This window comes from Stegostoma tigrinum, chromosome 7 (assembly GCF_030684315.1).
Source record: "Stegostoma tigrinum isolate sSteTig4 chromosome 7, sSteTig4.hap1, whole genome shotgun sequence".
Lineage (NCBI taxonomy): Eukaryota > Metazoa > Chordata > Chondrichthyes > Orectolobiformes > Stegostomatidae > Stegostoma > Stegostoma tigrinum.
Genome location: NC_081360.1, coordinates 17,899,163 through 17,913,590, shown reverse-complemented (window position 1 = coordinate 17,913,590; position 14,428 = coordinate 17,899,163). Strand labels below are relative to the sequence as shown.

Below are 14,428 nucleotides of genomic sequence, written 5' to 3'. Positions count from 1 at the left end.
TGGGAGTTGTATGGACTGTAACTTCAGGAACTTGGCTCATCATTGTCCTGGCCGCAATGCTAACACTGGGTTCTTTTACAAGCTGCAGACCATAATTAACATAGGGCTGGATTTAACGCAGAACACCATGCAGGAACCATGATGTCTGGGCCCAGTTAATCAAAGGTGAGATCCCATGTCAGTCTCCACCAGCTGGAGAACGTCCCCTGGTAAAATCAAGGGCTTGAAAGGGCTGTTATAGAGTCATAGAGTCATAGACTCTTACAACATGGAAGCAGACCCTTCAGTTCAAACTAAGCTCGTCCCACCTACCTGCGCTTAGTCCAAAAATCACCAGATCTTTCCTATTCAAGTACTTATCTAGACATCTTTTAAAAGTTGTAAATTACAGCTGCATCCACTATTTCTTCAGAAAGTTAATTCAACACATGAACCACTGTCTTGGTAAAAAAAAATTGCCTCTCATTGTCTTTTTAAAATCTTTCTCCTCTCACATTATGTCCTCTAGTCTTGAAATCCCCCACCCTAGGGAAACGGCACCTGACATTCACCTTATCCATGTAGCTCATTATTTTATAAACCTCTGTAAGGTCATTTCTCACTCTCCCATGCTCCACAGAAAGAAGTCCCAGCCTATCCAACTGCTTTGGGATTCCCAGCCAGCAGAGGTGGAGTTTACCGGGCTAAAGCAGCCTCCTGAAATGGGGAGGGGGCACTATCAGGCACTCTAATGCCCAGTCAAAGGATCTGGAACAGGAAATGTTGCTGAAAACCAAGCCAAGGCCTTGCCTCCACCTCTGCCTTCCTTAGTGATCCCCAGCCCATCCTCACTCATCTCTGATGTGAAATTCCACAACGACCTGAATCTCTGGTGGATGTATTGTTACAGTTTGCCATGGCAAATGACAACTGGTGGAGAAGGAGCTGCTGGCTTCTGATTGCCAACTGTTGTTGGTGGGCAGGTTTTCTGCAGCTGGGTCCTCAAAGGCAAGAGAGGCCTGGCAGTGGCCACTTAAGTACCTGATGAATACTTGATTTGGTTGGGCTTCCATCATGGAACTGAAAGGCGTTGCTTGATGGCTGTGTGACCAATGTGTAAGACCCTCTATCTCTAAAAAATACAGTTCAGAAAGTGTACAGCTCAGAAGCAGACAAGGTGCTCCTTTTGTTGTATGCTGATATTTAGGTTCTACACAAACCTTTTTCATTCTCTTTATCTAACCCTGCCAACATATCACTTTATTCTCCTTCATGTGTTTATCTGGCTTCCCCTTAAATGCATCTCTGCTATTCACTATGTAGTGTGTAGGATGGCTGAATTGACTTTACATTTCTTCTGTACACATGTAAATATCCTCAAAAAGGACAAACTAACTTTTCCCCTGGAATATTACACATTTAAGCGTAAAGCACAATGTTAATGAGATAATGTCAGACAAAAGCATGATAATGACCTTTAACAAGAAGCCAATGCAGTTTTGGATATGAACTGGGTTGAAGAATTAATTTTGAATTAGGATGTCCAACATATTTTGTTCAAATCTGTCAGAGGATTTTGTGGACTAAAAGTATAGCTTAAAGCACGGTGAAATAAGTCAGTTTTCAAAGAATTGTGATGACCTGGCAAAGGACAGCAGATCTAGTCATGTCCTGAATGAAATACTTAAATGCATTATGTGATATTGTAAGTACAATACGATGACAGTCACATTGTGCTTGTAAACTCAGAGCATCCGTGCCTTTAAAATTGCATGTTTATGTACCATGTTTCTGACATTTGTCTTCTTCGCTATCTTGTGATCGGAAAACATATAAGTTAAATAGATGGCAATTCTTTCTTATGTCCTGTTCAGTTTTTGATATTCCTATCATTTGATTAATCAGGATTTAATTATTGTTAATTAAATAAACCGACACAGAACAATTTAAAACAGGTTAATATAAGTTGTGTGTTGCATTCCAAGCAAACAACATTTGATACCACCTTTGCTACTTACTGTTGGGATGATTTATTTGAGGTTTATAAGGAAATAATCAGACAAAGTAGAATGCTGGTTCTAATTGCCAGAAAATGGCTTGTGGAAAACAACCTCTTGTCTAAATAACACAGTATGTCATGTTGGGCTGATACTCTTGATGTTTTCTCCCAGGTTTCTAAGGTGAGGAAAAATTCCAGAGCTTCCCCTTCTTCGAAATGCGATGCTGCTTCAGCTCACATCAGAGATAAAGATGAAGAGTGAAAAGTGTGTATAATTTAAAAATATTGCTTCATGTTTTTCTCATCTAAACTTGTGCAAATGACCAGCTGGCCAATTGGCATTATTTTACTAACGACAAACAGAGAGTTATTGTTTGGCATGTCGTCACACTTCTGTGAAATGGTAAAGGCAAAGTCTCCATATTCTCAGAGGATCATGGGACTGGTCTCTCATCGGACAAAGATGACTGGTGGTGGTTTAATCTGAGCATCACCACGCCTCAGACAAGGGGAGAGAATGACAAAGGCAGTCCTTCATGGTAACCTCAGCCAGTGTGGGAATTGAACCCAGGCTGTTGGCATCACTCTGCACTGTAAACCAGCCATCCAGCCACCTGAACTAACCAACCCCAAGTGAAATGGTATCATTTAGCGCATAGCTGGATAGTTCTGTGAATGGGTAATTGGCTGATTCTTTGACTGGTTTCTGGCACATGAGCCTTATTTTGAGAATAGCTATCAGACAAGTTGACATTAGCCATAAATAATTACCCGGTATACTGGCATTATTTTTCCTGTGACTGCAAAAATGGGTTGAATGTTATTTTCAGCCAACTTCAAAGCTAACTCGGCAACAGAGGGATAGTCCTGGGAAAGAGACGACAGAGAGAAAAAAAAACAAATGTTACATCAAATAAGGACAAATTAACATAATTTGTCCAGCATTCACCCGAGCGATTCTGTTATCTGAACAAATCATGGACCTTTTCACTGTTACCAAATGAAGCCGCACTGAAATAACTTTTTAACTTGCCGTTCAGCTATAAAACCAATCTTGGGGAACATCAGATTTTCATCACCATCAGTTTTTGGTTCAAAATTTAAGCCATCTATTTCAGGGCCATCTGTTTCCTTCCATGTCTAATGGACAGAATTGTAAACTAAAGGCCAATGAAAATTCAACGCCAACAATCCTATCAGCAACATCAATTTCTTCATTGGTGAAAAAAGTGCTTTAACATCAATGATACGTCCTCCTCACAAGAATATATTCCTATCTGATTTTTAAAGCTTCAGCTCCATTGGGAACAGAAATAGAAAGGTTTTTGCTGTGATGATAGAAATAAGGCATAGTTTTCCTTAACATGCTTCCTCCGTTTGGCATCGAGTGAATCTTTATCCCATTTTCTGAAGTTTGTGGCTGAAGCAGCGGCTGCGGTGTTTTATTGATTCTCCATCATCAGCATCCTTTTCTGTTTATGTCCCCATCTTTTGGCTCAAAAGCCATTGTGTGGACATAACTGCATTTACTCCTGGTTCCAATCTAACTTCTAACCATAGCCAGCAAATCACATGGCTTCTCTTCTGGCTCCCATACCATCATCCCTGGTATTCCCGAAGGATTGATGCTTGGTCCTTCCTAGTTCTAATCTAAATGCTGCCCGTCAGCAACATCATCTGAAGGCGTAGTGTTAGTTCTCAAATAGATGTTGATGACCCAGCTCTACCTCACAACCTTGCCTCCACCATTCTTGGAGTTATCAATCTCTTTCCTGACACCAAGCAGAATTTTAATCCATTTAATCATTGGGAAGAATGAAGCCATTGTTTCCAATGCCTGCTCCAGGTTCCGTTTTTTAGCTACCAACTCCAACCCACATTTTGGCTCTGAGATTAAGTCAGCCTTTTCATAACTTTGGAGTGATACTTGGTCTTGAGATTCGTGACATTGCTAAAATGGCCCATTTGCATCTCTGAAACATCACCTGACTTCTGCCCTCTCTTAGTTCATCCGCTGCTGAATTTCTCAGCCACGCTCTTGGTGCTCCCTTGAGCCTTGTTTATTCCAATACACTGTTGATTGGTCTCAAAGGCATTACCCCCTGTAATTTTAAAGTCATCCAAAAATCCAGTTCCTGGCACTTAACTCAAAACAAGGTCCGTTCTCCCATTACTCCTGTGTTTGTTGACCCATACTAGCTGTCAGTGAAACAACATTTTGAGTTTAATATTCTCATCCTTGTTTTCAAATCCTTCCATGGTCTCAACCCTCCCTACTCCATAATATCACCCTCAACCCTACAATCCATATCTCGCTAACTCTGGCCTCCCAATGCAGGCTATGTCTTCAATTGCTTAGGTTCTAAGGCCTGTACTACATATTTCTAGCTCACTTTGCCGAGATAAGACACTCCTTCAAACCCAACTCTTTGGTCAAGCTTTTCATGTCATTGACCTCACCTGATTCTCTTACTATGGCCCAGTGGCATACTTTATTTTAGAACGCTTTTGTTCAATGTGAAATCCTTCCACCATCAGTGTATTTCTCGTATCCAGCATTACTCAAGCAGTGGAGGGGGTCATTATGAATTTGAAAAGACCACGTTAATTATATGCATATGTACGCAGCAAAGCAGTAGGTCTGGAAAACATGCAGTTCTTTAACTGGATCCAATGTTCATTCTGTAGTTCGGTGGGATCAAAGTTATTTTTGCTCCTCGCCCTGTTTTAGCCCTGCCCCCTGCCCTTTGCCCCTGCGCAAAGCATCTCCGGTGAAAGTACAAACAAAAGCCAGACAGCAGCTTGCCACTGAACCCTCCCTCTCAAAACGTCCATGTGGTACAAAGCAAAAGGAAACACAAGCAACACAGGTATTGCTCTGCTGTCAATCTGGTCAGTTACTTTCAAGAGCAGACCCTTTACGCTATACTGCTGTTGATTCAGGAGATTTTGCTTATACAAGCAATGAATAGGAGAGTTATACTCACATATTTAGTGTTATCTGCATAAAAACCATCTCTGTCAAGATGGCATTTGCCATCATTAGGGGTCAGAATTGCTCCAAGTTTCCCATCTCCAGCAAAATGAAATCCATCATCTGAAGTGTATACAAGAAGGCGTGTGACATTGCGCCATCCTATCTGGTCCTGTGGGAAGCAACGTTACTAGTTCTAAGTAGTTGCACATGAAATATATAAAGCTGCTACGCTGTCAAAGTCTTTCGAAGATTTTAAAGTTCTGCTAATTTATTTGTACATTTTCAGAATTGATGTTTCAAATCGAGTTTTCTTCCAACGCACAACATTCAGCTCAAACTGAGAAACAAATACAGAACGAGTGACTAGGGACAGGGTAAGAGATGTTCCTTGTGTTATTGTTTCAGTGACCAGATAGCCAGTGAAATAATACACTCCCACTGACAACTCCACCTGAATCAAACTCTCCTTCCTATTTTCCAGCAGGGCACCCAAAGGCCTAAATAAAATACCTGCCAATATCTCACCCAAAAGTTGGTGGCACGGTGGCTCAGTGGTTAGCACTGCAGCCTCACAGCGCCAGGGACCTGGGTTCGATCCCAGCCTCGGGTGACTGTCTGTGTGGAGTTTGCACATTCTCCCCGCGTCTGCGTGGGTTTGCTCCCACAGTCCAAAGATGTGCAGGCTAGGTGGATTGGCCATGGGAAATTGCCTGTAGCATTCAGGAATGTGTAGACGTGGTGGGTTATAGGGGGATGGGTCTGGGTGGGATGGTCCAAGGGTTGGTGTGGACTTGTTTGGTTAAAGGGCCTGTTTCGACACTGTAGGGATTCTATGATTCTAATCCAAAGATAAGCAGCTTGGCTGTGCTAAATTACCCACAGTGTTCAGGCTAGGTGGGTTAGCCATGGTTAATGCAGGGTATTGGCAGGAGGCTGCACCTGAGTAGAATGTTGTTCAGAATGTTGGTGCAGACTTGAAGGAATGAATGGGCACTTTCAGAATTCCATGATTCTAATACGGCTGCAAAACAAGAACTGCATTTTCCACAGTTGAGCCCTGGAGACAGGAGTCATCTATTAAGCCCAGATTCTGAAGAAGTCATACTGGACTCGAAACATGAGCTCTGCTTTTGTCTCCATAGATGTCGCCAGACAGATTTCTCTAGCAGTTTCTGTTTTTGTTTCAGATTTCCAGCATTTACAGTATTTTGCTTTTAATCAAGCATTTCATGTTTGATAAAGGTGCCTCGGGAATTATTTTGAAGAGGGACTTGTCCATGGTCCACCACGCTCTCTTAATTTGCACTTTGAATTTTTACAATATGTGCATCTTTGCACAGAAACAGTGGATGAACGTTTTGATTACTATTAAAAGGTATACTGAAATGGTTAATTTTTGTTTTGTCATTCAAGCCAAGACTATGAAAGAGGCCAACATTGGAGTAATTATTTCTAGTGATAGGAAGGGAATGGTTCAGTACTTTTGTTAGTGGTGTTGCCAATAAGACGGGCAGGAACAGTTGTGGGAAAACTGACCGGGAAAGCTGATGAATGCGGAAACTTGGACACACTTTACCAGCCACTGAGTCGTAAGTCTGACAAATACAAACTTACCACGCACACTGCCGCTTGCATCATGGCATCTAGTCCGGCCTCTGGTGGATCCAGGTTCCCTGAAATAGATTGCTTCCCAACTTCAGAAGTGAATAGATTCGAATCATCTGTTAACTTCAGAACATGCCGAAAATTAAAGGGACGCTGACACGCCTCATTTTTAGTTGGGCATGGATTTTTCATCTTCTCCGGATGCGTATTGACAAATGGCAGGACTGTCTTGTCCACAAAGGAACCAAATCCTGCAAGGAAATAAAAGCAGTTTGACTGGTTTACTATTTGAATGGAGCTGGCTAGTGATTGATTCCACATGGGCAAGTAACTAGGAGCAATCACGTCAAGTCCTGGAATGTTGAAGCTAGTTATTAACCATTTTACAGATCAGAATAGGCCATTGGACTGCTCTAGGCTAAGCCAGTGAATTTGCTCCATACAATTCTCCTCCAATCACATTTGATTTAATCCTATCAACATACTCTTTGATTTCTTTCTCTGTTAGATACTCACACAAAAACACAAGTAAATACAAACAGGTTAAGACCATTTAGCCCTTTGGACTTGCTCCACCAGCCAATTAGGTAATTTTTTTTCTTCTTTATTCATTCAAGGGATGAACGAGTCACTGGCTAGGCAGCATTTATTGCCCATCCTTAAATGCCCAGGGGGCAGTGCAGAGTCAACCACATTGCTGTGGGTCTGGAGTCACATATCGGCCAGACCGGGTAAGGATGGCAGATTTCCTTCCCGAAAGGAAATTCCCTAAATTTGACGTGTTCTCAACTCCACTTTCCTGCTTGTTCCCCAGAACCCTTGACTCACTTTTCAATCACAAACCTTCCTAACTCAGCTTTGAATGTATTCGGTGACCCAGCCTTCAATGCTTTCTGTGGGAGAAAATACTCGACACCAGCTACCCTCCAAGAGACAAAACTCCTCATCATCGCTGTCTGAAATGGGAGAACCCTTATCTTGAAAATGTGTCCCCCCCACCAACTGTTCTAGATTACTTGACAAGAGAAAACTTGTCCAGCTTCCTGAGAAATGCATCCATGTTATTTGCTTCAACTACTCCCAGTGGTAACAAATTCCACATTCTCATTACTATTCTAACAACAACCAATTGCTTTTGAATGCCTCGAGTGATTCTTTCTCAACCACACTTTCAGGCAGTGCATTCCAAAACCACTTGCTGCATTAAAAAAAAGTTTCTCATTGAGCTGCTGCTGCTTTTACCAAACAACATCATTCTGGTTCCTCTGGTTTTCCATCCTACTACCACCAGGAATATTTTATTCCCTTTCTACTTTCTCTCGACCTCTCGTGACTCTGAATTTCTTCTCAAATCTCCTCTTGATCTTCTCACCTAAGAACAACTTTTTTCTTCAATCTATCCATGTAGCTCATGCTTCCCATTCTCAGAAACATTCTCATGCATCTTTTCTTCACCCTTTCTAATGTCTTCATAACATGTGGAGTCCAGAACTGGACTCAGTGTTCCAGATGAAGACAATTAACTAGCGCTTTGCACAGATTTATCGTGACTTCCTAGCTTTTGTATTCCATGTCATCTCTTTAAAAATTGCAAGATCGCATAGCCTTTGTTAACCACTTTCTCAAATTGAGCACATATAGCACCGGGTACCTCAGCTTCTATACTCCTTTAGAATCTTATCATTTAATAATCATAGGCTGTCATTTAACTATATTTTATTTTCAAGCCACTTGTTTGTTTTCTTGAAGTATTCAGTAATCAGTTATGTTTTCATTCAGGAATGTTTGAGTCCATTCTTCCTACCTTTCTAAATACTAAACACGAATCTCCTTTCTAAATACAGGAGAAAGGACACTTTTTATGTGTCAAGAAGCTGAGCTTGCTGGTCCTATATTTCAAGGTCAAAATGTCAGTGTACATTTAAGAAACACGGTATATCAGTATACCTTTAAGTAACGTTCTCACAATATCATAACTGTATCATAGCATGTGTCCTAAGGGTATAAAGATCTTATACTCTCTCATCTCAGCTCACTTGAAACATGACACTCTAAGTATATTCTTCTCTTGAAGTTAAAATTCACCAAGACAATTATGTGTCCAAGAGATGTCATGTTGCTCCATAATAGTTGTAATAATTTCAGTTAGTTTCCTCAGTATCATGATATTCCAGGCCCAGTGTCTTATATTATGGTAACTAACAGAGGAATTACAGTAGCAGTTAAAATACCCTACTGGATACAAACTCACACCAATAACACCCCCTTAAAAAGAAAGGTCTCAATGGACACTTGCTCTCCTTCACAATTTCAGCTCTCCCCAATCCCTCACGGAATAAAACACAACACATCCCATCTACAGCAAACTGACTGACTGCATCGAGATTATGAGAAACAATGCCCAGATTTTGAAGTTATGTGATTGTACAAGTTGTGGGTCTTGTTGATCCACAAGAAGCAATATGGAAAATGGTTGGCTCACCAATTTTGCTGGACTTTGTAATACTCGTCAGTGCTTCCAGAAGCTTTCCTCCCAGTCTCTTCACATTCTCCAGATCATCTTTCATGGAGTAGGACAGGTCCATGAGGTAGTATAAGTCCACAGGGTAACCTTCAGCACGCTTAAACTTCACTTCGATTTTCTGTGGACTGCCTAAATTGCAAGACCACATATTTATTAAGGAATCAGAAACAAATAACTGCAACTTAATAATTTCATTCCAACATTTTCCCTCCACTTCACGTCTGAAGTCATTCATCTTATTTCAATACCATAGGCAAAAGAGCATTTGAGTTATTTACTGATCATGATAAACTGAAGTCTACCCCACAGGGAAAATCAACTGCTCATCACCAAAAATATCCTCTTTGTGAGGTTAGAGCAAATTACTGCCAATGCTGGGCTCTGCATTGAAAACAAAAAGTACTGGAGACGTGCAGGCTGGGTGGGTTGGCCATGCTAAATTGCCCATAGTGTTAAGGGATGTGTAGTTTAAGTGGGTTATGGGGAATGGTTCTGGGTGGGATGCTCCGAGTATTGGTGTGGACTTGTTGGGCCGAAGGGCCTGTTTCACACTGTAGGGATTCTATAATTTGTCTCTCAGTTGTCTGTGCTGATGTTTGCTAATTTCACATCTCATTAGCTCAAGTCCTTGCAACAGATGAATGGATGCCCAACAAGTTGTGACTCAGTAGCTAGACACCATTCAGAAAATCTTTGGATTTGTGGCCATCATTTTTCTTTATTTGTCCATGGGATGTAGGCGCTTCTGGCTAGGCCAGTGTTTCTTCCCCATCTTTAATTACCTTTGAGAAGGTTGTGAGCCTCCTTCTTGAATTGCCACAATTGTAAGGGCAGGGTTTCCCGGGAGGGGGAGCTTTGGGGCACTAAGTGGAGTCGCGAACTGATATTTTGGTGTTTTGAACTCTGCTGCAGCAATGGCTGGTTCCTAGTACCTGTTGCCTTAGGTCTCCTCCTCCACCCCGACACCACCTCCACCACTTAACAAGGGATCACAGCAGGTTTCAAGCTTCAAAATGGGGTAACAGTGGTGAAAAAAGTTTTGGAAACACTGCTTTATGGTGTTGGCACACTGACAGGGCTATTAGAAAGGGAGATCCAGGAATTTGACACCACAACAGTAAAAGCGTGATGATATTGTATTGCACAAAGGTGTTGAGCCTGTCCAAGGACAACAGTGACTTCAGGTGATTGTAAAGCAATCAAAACATTCACATACTAAGGATTAAAAGAAAAACATTCGTTCATTTTGTGTTTGGCAGACTGTAGATCTTAGCTGAACACATCTATTCCAAATTATGGCGTGGTTTTAAAAAGGAATATCTACAATTGACATGATCTTCTCAGTCCAGTAGTTTCATGAGAACAAAGGAGACCATGAGATATCCCATTCAATGATCTCATTGAAAGCTTTCAACCGTCTGAGCAGAGGAAGTCTATATAAGCTGCTGGAGAAAACGAGCATCCTGCTGATACTGTTCACTGTGATCTCCCCTTTCTGTGACACTGTGATGGGTAAGGTCAGCAATAATGTAACATCAAAGGCTTCAAGATTTCCACTGGGATCAAACAAGACTCTATTCTGGCACCGACACCCTGAAATATTCTCCTCTTCACTGCTGTTGTGTGCTTTCAGTTCGTCAACATAGGGTGTCTTCCTTCATATCAGAACTGATAAAGCAGATAATCCCCTCAAAAAGCTTCTACTTAATTTAGGTATGTGCGGGTTGACCACTTCCCACAGGAATTTGCTGAGCTGGATTAAAAGCAGTTCTGAAATAGGATAGAGCTTCATAGCGATGTTCCAGACCCTGATTTTTGAGATTCTCGAGGACATTAGTTAGACTCTCATACTTCACTCCATCTGCTTACTGACCTGAGAATAGACAGGCTTGAGAAATGTGTATGATCTACATGCAATGTAAATATGATGAATTCATTATGGAAACCCAGTAGCAGATTCATGTGCGCATAATGCCAGGAAAAGCTATTCTGATCAAAGATAATTATGATCATCCAGATGAAATAGGTGGATCCTTAATTCAGGCTGACTACAAGTATGCACATTAATTGAGGTTAATCTAATCAACACAACTGCAGACAGTGAGGACACTTAGTAAAGGTATCAAGACATATTACGTGCAATGAGACACAGCAAACCCAATTCAATGCAGAGGAGTCTGATGTAGGGCAAGCTGATACAAGAAAACACAAATATGCCTACAGAAATTTAATTCATTTCAGTTTGATCTGTTTTCCTTTTCTGCTTCCTCAGCAACATAACGCAAGAAATTCAAGCTACCTTGTAGAACAGTATTGGTCCAATTTTTATTCTGTGTGTGTGAATACATTCTGAGCAAAATCAAGTTTAACTCATTTTTACAAACAATACAAAAAGCCAAGGAACCAAGAACCAGCCATTGTTCTCCACATTGATTTTTTTTGTATTCCTTAGTGTAGCTCTTAGAAGTGCACAGGATTATTGAGGGATACTGAATTGGCTATAAATTTCCTTGAACTGTTCAGCAGTGTGATTTTAATTACATACATATACATGACAAATATAAACATCTGATAACTGCTTGGACTGTGATGTACCAAGTATCGAGAGAGTTTACCTCGTCGAAGAAAGAGTTTAACTTTCTGTGGTTTTATCTGTATCACATTAGTTAGAGAATTAACAAGTGGTTTGTCCATTTGCAATTCCATGTCGTTTAGTGGGTTGATAATCTCCATTTTTTGACAACCTCTCTTCTCAAGGGATTTCACAGAATCACACCGTGCAGAATTTGGCTCTCCAGCCTTTGTGAAATTCTGGACCGGAAATAAAATGGGAAAACAACAATAAAGTATAGATTTTGTCTACTTACTTTAGAATATTAGGAAATTTGATAAAATGGTGCACACATCTACCGAGCTGCTTTTGATTTTCATTTTTATTTCAACATAGTGACCTTATACTGCAAACAGTCCAGCTCCATGCTGTATGAAAGATTTGTACTTAATTTCTGGATTCCTTCTCATGATAATGAGATTAACAAATGCGCCCCCCCTGCCCTTAATGGGAACTATTCCTGTAAAATTGATCTGCAAGAGTTCCATTGAAAAATATATGCAAACTTCCACAAAATGAATTTATGATGGATCATCTAGATGGAAATGGGGAATCCCAGAAACAGAGATATTATGAAGTTTTATTTGTCCAGAATTGACTCACACTCTGCAATATCACTGGACAGCTGTTTGGCTACTAAATTCTCAACTAATATGCTGTTAGTGAGAAATCATCACCATTATTTACTCAGATTTACCAGAATCAAAGCAAAACTCAAAAGTTTCTGAAATGGCTCAGGTTAGCAGTGATCAAACATAGCTTGATCTTTTGAACAGACACCTTCTGTGACTGCAGGACTCTTGTGACCAGTGTGTCGAGGATGAGCAATTGTGGATTTCATTGATCAATTAGATCGAAAAGTCAATTGCAACAGTGATTCCAATGTAAAATCGTGACACGAAAGCAAAATAAGGAGACAGAAAGCGGGGAAGATTAAAGAGACACAAATAATTTTAAAACAAAATCTCCAACAATAGCGGAAAGAGGATAGAACGAGACTCCACAATTATAAAAGTGATGTCTTTCAGTGTCAGTGAAATTGGTGCACAGTAAAGGACTCCACCATTGATTCGGGTTCCCCAGACCGCCAATTCCATTGCTTTCTGGGTTTGGTATGCCATTGATGTTGTCATTTTAGTCTAAACCCTGAGGACGTCTTCCGAAATATATGGTTCTTGAAATTTTCACTGCTTATAATAATCTCAAAAGTTAATAATATAAATATAGATCAGTCAATGATAACCATGAGAAGAATATGCTACCGCTTGCATAATCCAACATAAACAGCTCGTATTCTTTGAAATTATTTACTTAATTACAGTATAATGCAACATATCACTGGGGTAGGATGCTGGAAATCAAGCCCCATTATTCCTAGCGTCATCACAGAAGTTAAAGATTTGAATCTGCAAAATTCCCTAATTTGCCTGCCTTTTAGACCCAGGTTGACTGAAAGCATGGGTTAGGTTTCTGTATTAGTTATTACAAAGAAATAGATACTAGCTATAGAGAAACAGCAATGAGCCGTTGACATACCGTTCTACTCAACCCGTCCTGTCAAACTGTCCCCGAAACACATACAGACAGACAAAATGCATTTGTGGTTTGGGTCGAGGGAGATACTAGGAAAGCAGTTCAATGGGTGTCTGTTCACACAGTTCACTGAGATGGGCCTTTTCACTTGCCTGGACTTGCTGTTCCTCGATCTGTTTTCTTGAGGTATTTTCACTAACTTTAGAATACATAGAGTGATGATGGAGTGTCTGACATATTGGGTGAAAATCAACAGCTTACAACAACTGGTGAGGGCAAGTAAATTGGCTTTCTTAAGGCTGAAGGTACTTTTTTCCCTGCAAAGGCAAGATCAATACCTCCCTGAGATAGCAAGGTGTAGAGCTGGATGAACACAGCAGGCCAAGCAGCATCAGAGGAGCAGGAAGGCTGACGTTTTGGGCCTCGACCCTTCTTCAGAAAATGATTTGGCTTGGCCTGCTGTGTTCATCCAGCTCGAAATCGTGTCATCACAGATTCTCCAGCATCTGCAGTTCCTACTATCATTGTAAAGACCATTTTTTTTGTTTTTCTCTGTTTTGATTGTGCAAATAGGGAAAGATCTGTATTAAAAATCAAGGATTGTGAAAGGGGTTACTCAACTTTTTAAAAGCAACCTTGTGCTGTTTACAGAGATGTTTCAGGCCTACACCTTTTTCAGAAATTTCTGAAGAAGGGCCTCGGCCCAAAACGTTAGCCTTCCTGCTCCTCTGATGCTGCTCGGCCTGCTGTGTTCATCCAGCTCGACACTTTGTGGTCTATACAACAGTTAGTCCTATCTTCCATCTCAGACGCTTCCACTTTAAATTAGTGACCAATTCACCACTAATATAGTCGATAAATTTTTAAAAGCCGGCTTCCTCATTTCTGACATAAGAAAACTAATCCCAAGTATTCTGTTTTCTCTCTGGTAAAGCATATCCAACTTTCAGATGTGGAAACTGCACCAAACAATGAGAAACTGCACCCTTTACCCCATGAGGCTTACCACTGCCTTACACCAGGCGCAGCCAGGTCCTAAATTGATGCATTCCTGGCAAGTTGATCCCGCATTTGTGGGACTGCAGGTGGAATCTGAAAGATAAATTTAAAAATACCCTGTTATTTCCAGTTATATTTACAGAGGTGACTAGGAAAATTAAGTAACTGGCATTTCAAAGCTGCACAGTCCCCTTAAATATG

The 14,428-nt window shown here is 40.8% G+C and overlaps 1 protein-coding gene across 2 annotated transcripts in view; it reads right to left on the bottom strand.

Moving 5' to 3' along the window:
* itgb2 (integrin, beta 2) overlaps positions 1-14,428 on the bottom strand; it is an 87,358-nt gene that overhangs the window by 21,756 nt on the left and 51,174 nt on the right. For both annotated transcript variants that reach the window (XM_048534094.2, XM_048534095.2), the window contains exons 3-8: positions 14,235-14,320; positions 11,700-11,895; positions 9,043-9,213; positions 6,570-6,811; positions 4,966-5,124; positions 2,750-2,845 (exon numbers count right to left, since the gene is read on the bottom strand). In XM_048534094.2, coding sequence (XP_048390051.1) covers positions 2,750-2,845; positions 4,966-5,124; positions 6,570-6,811; positions 9,043-9,213; positions 11,700-11,895; positions 14,235-14,320 — 950 coding nt within the window. The remainder of the gene's footprint in view (positions 1-2,749; positions 2,846-4,965; positions 5,125-6,569; positions 6,812-9,042; positions 9,214-11,699; positions 11,896-14,234; positions 14,321-14,428) is intronic.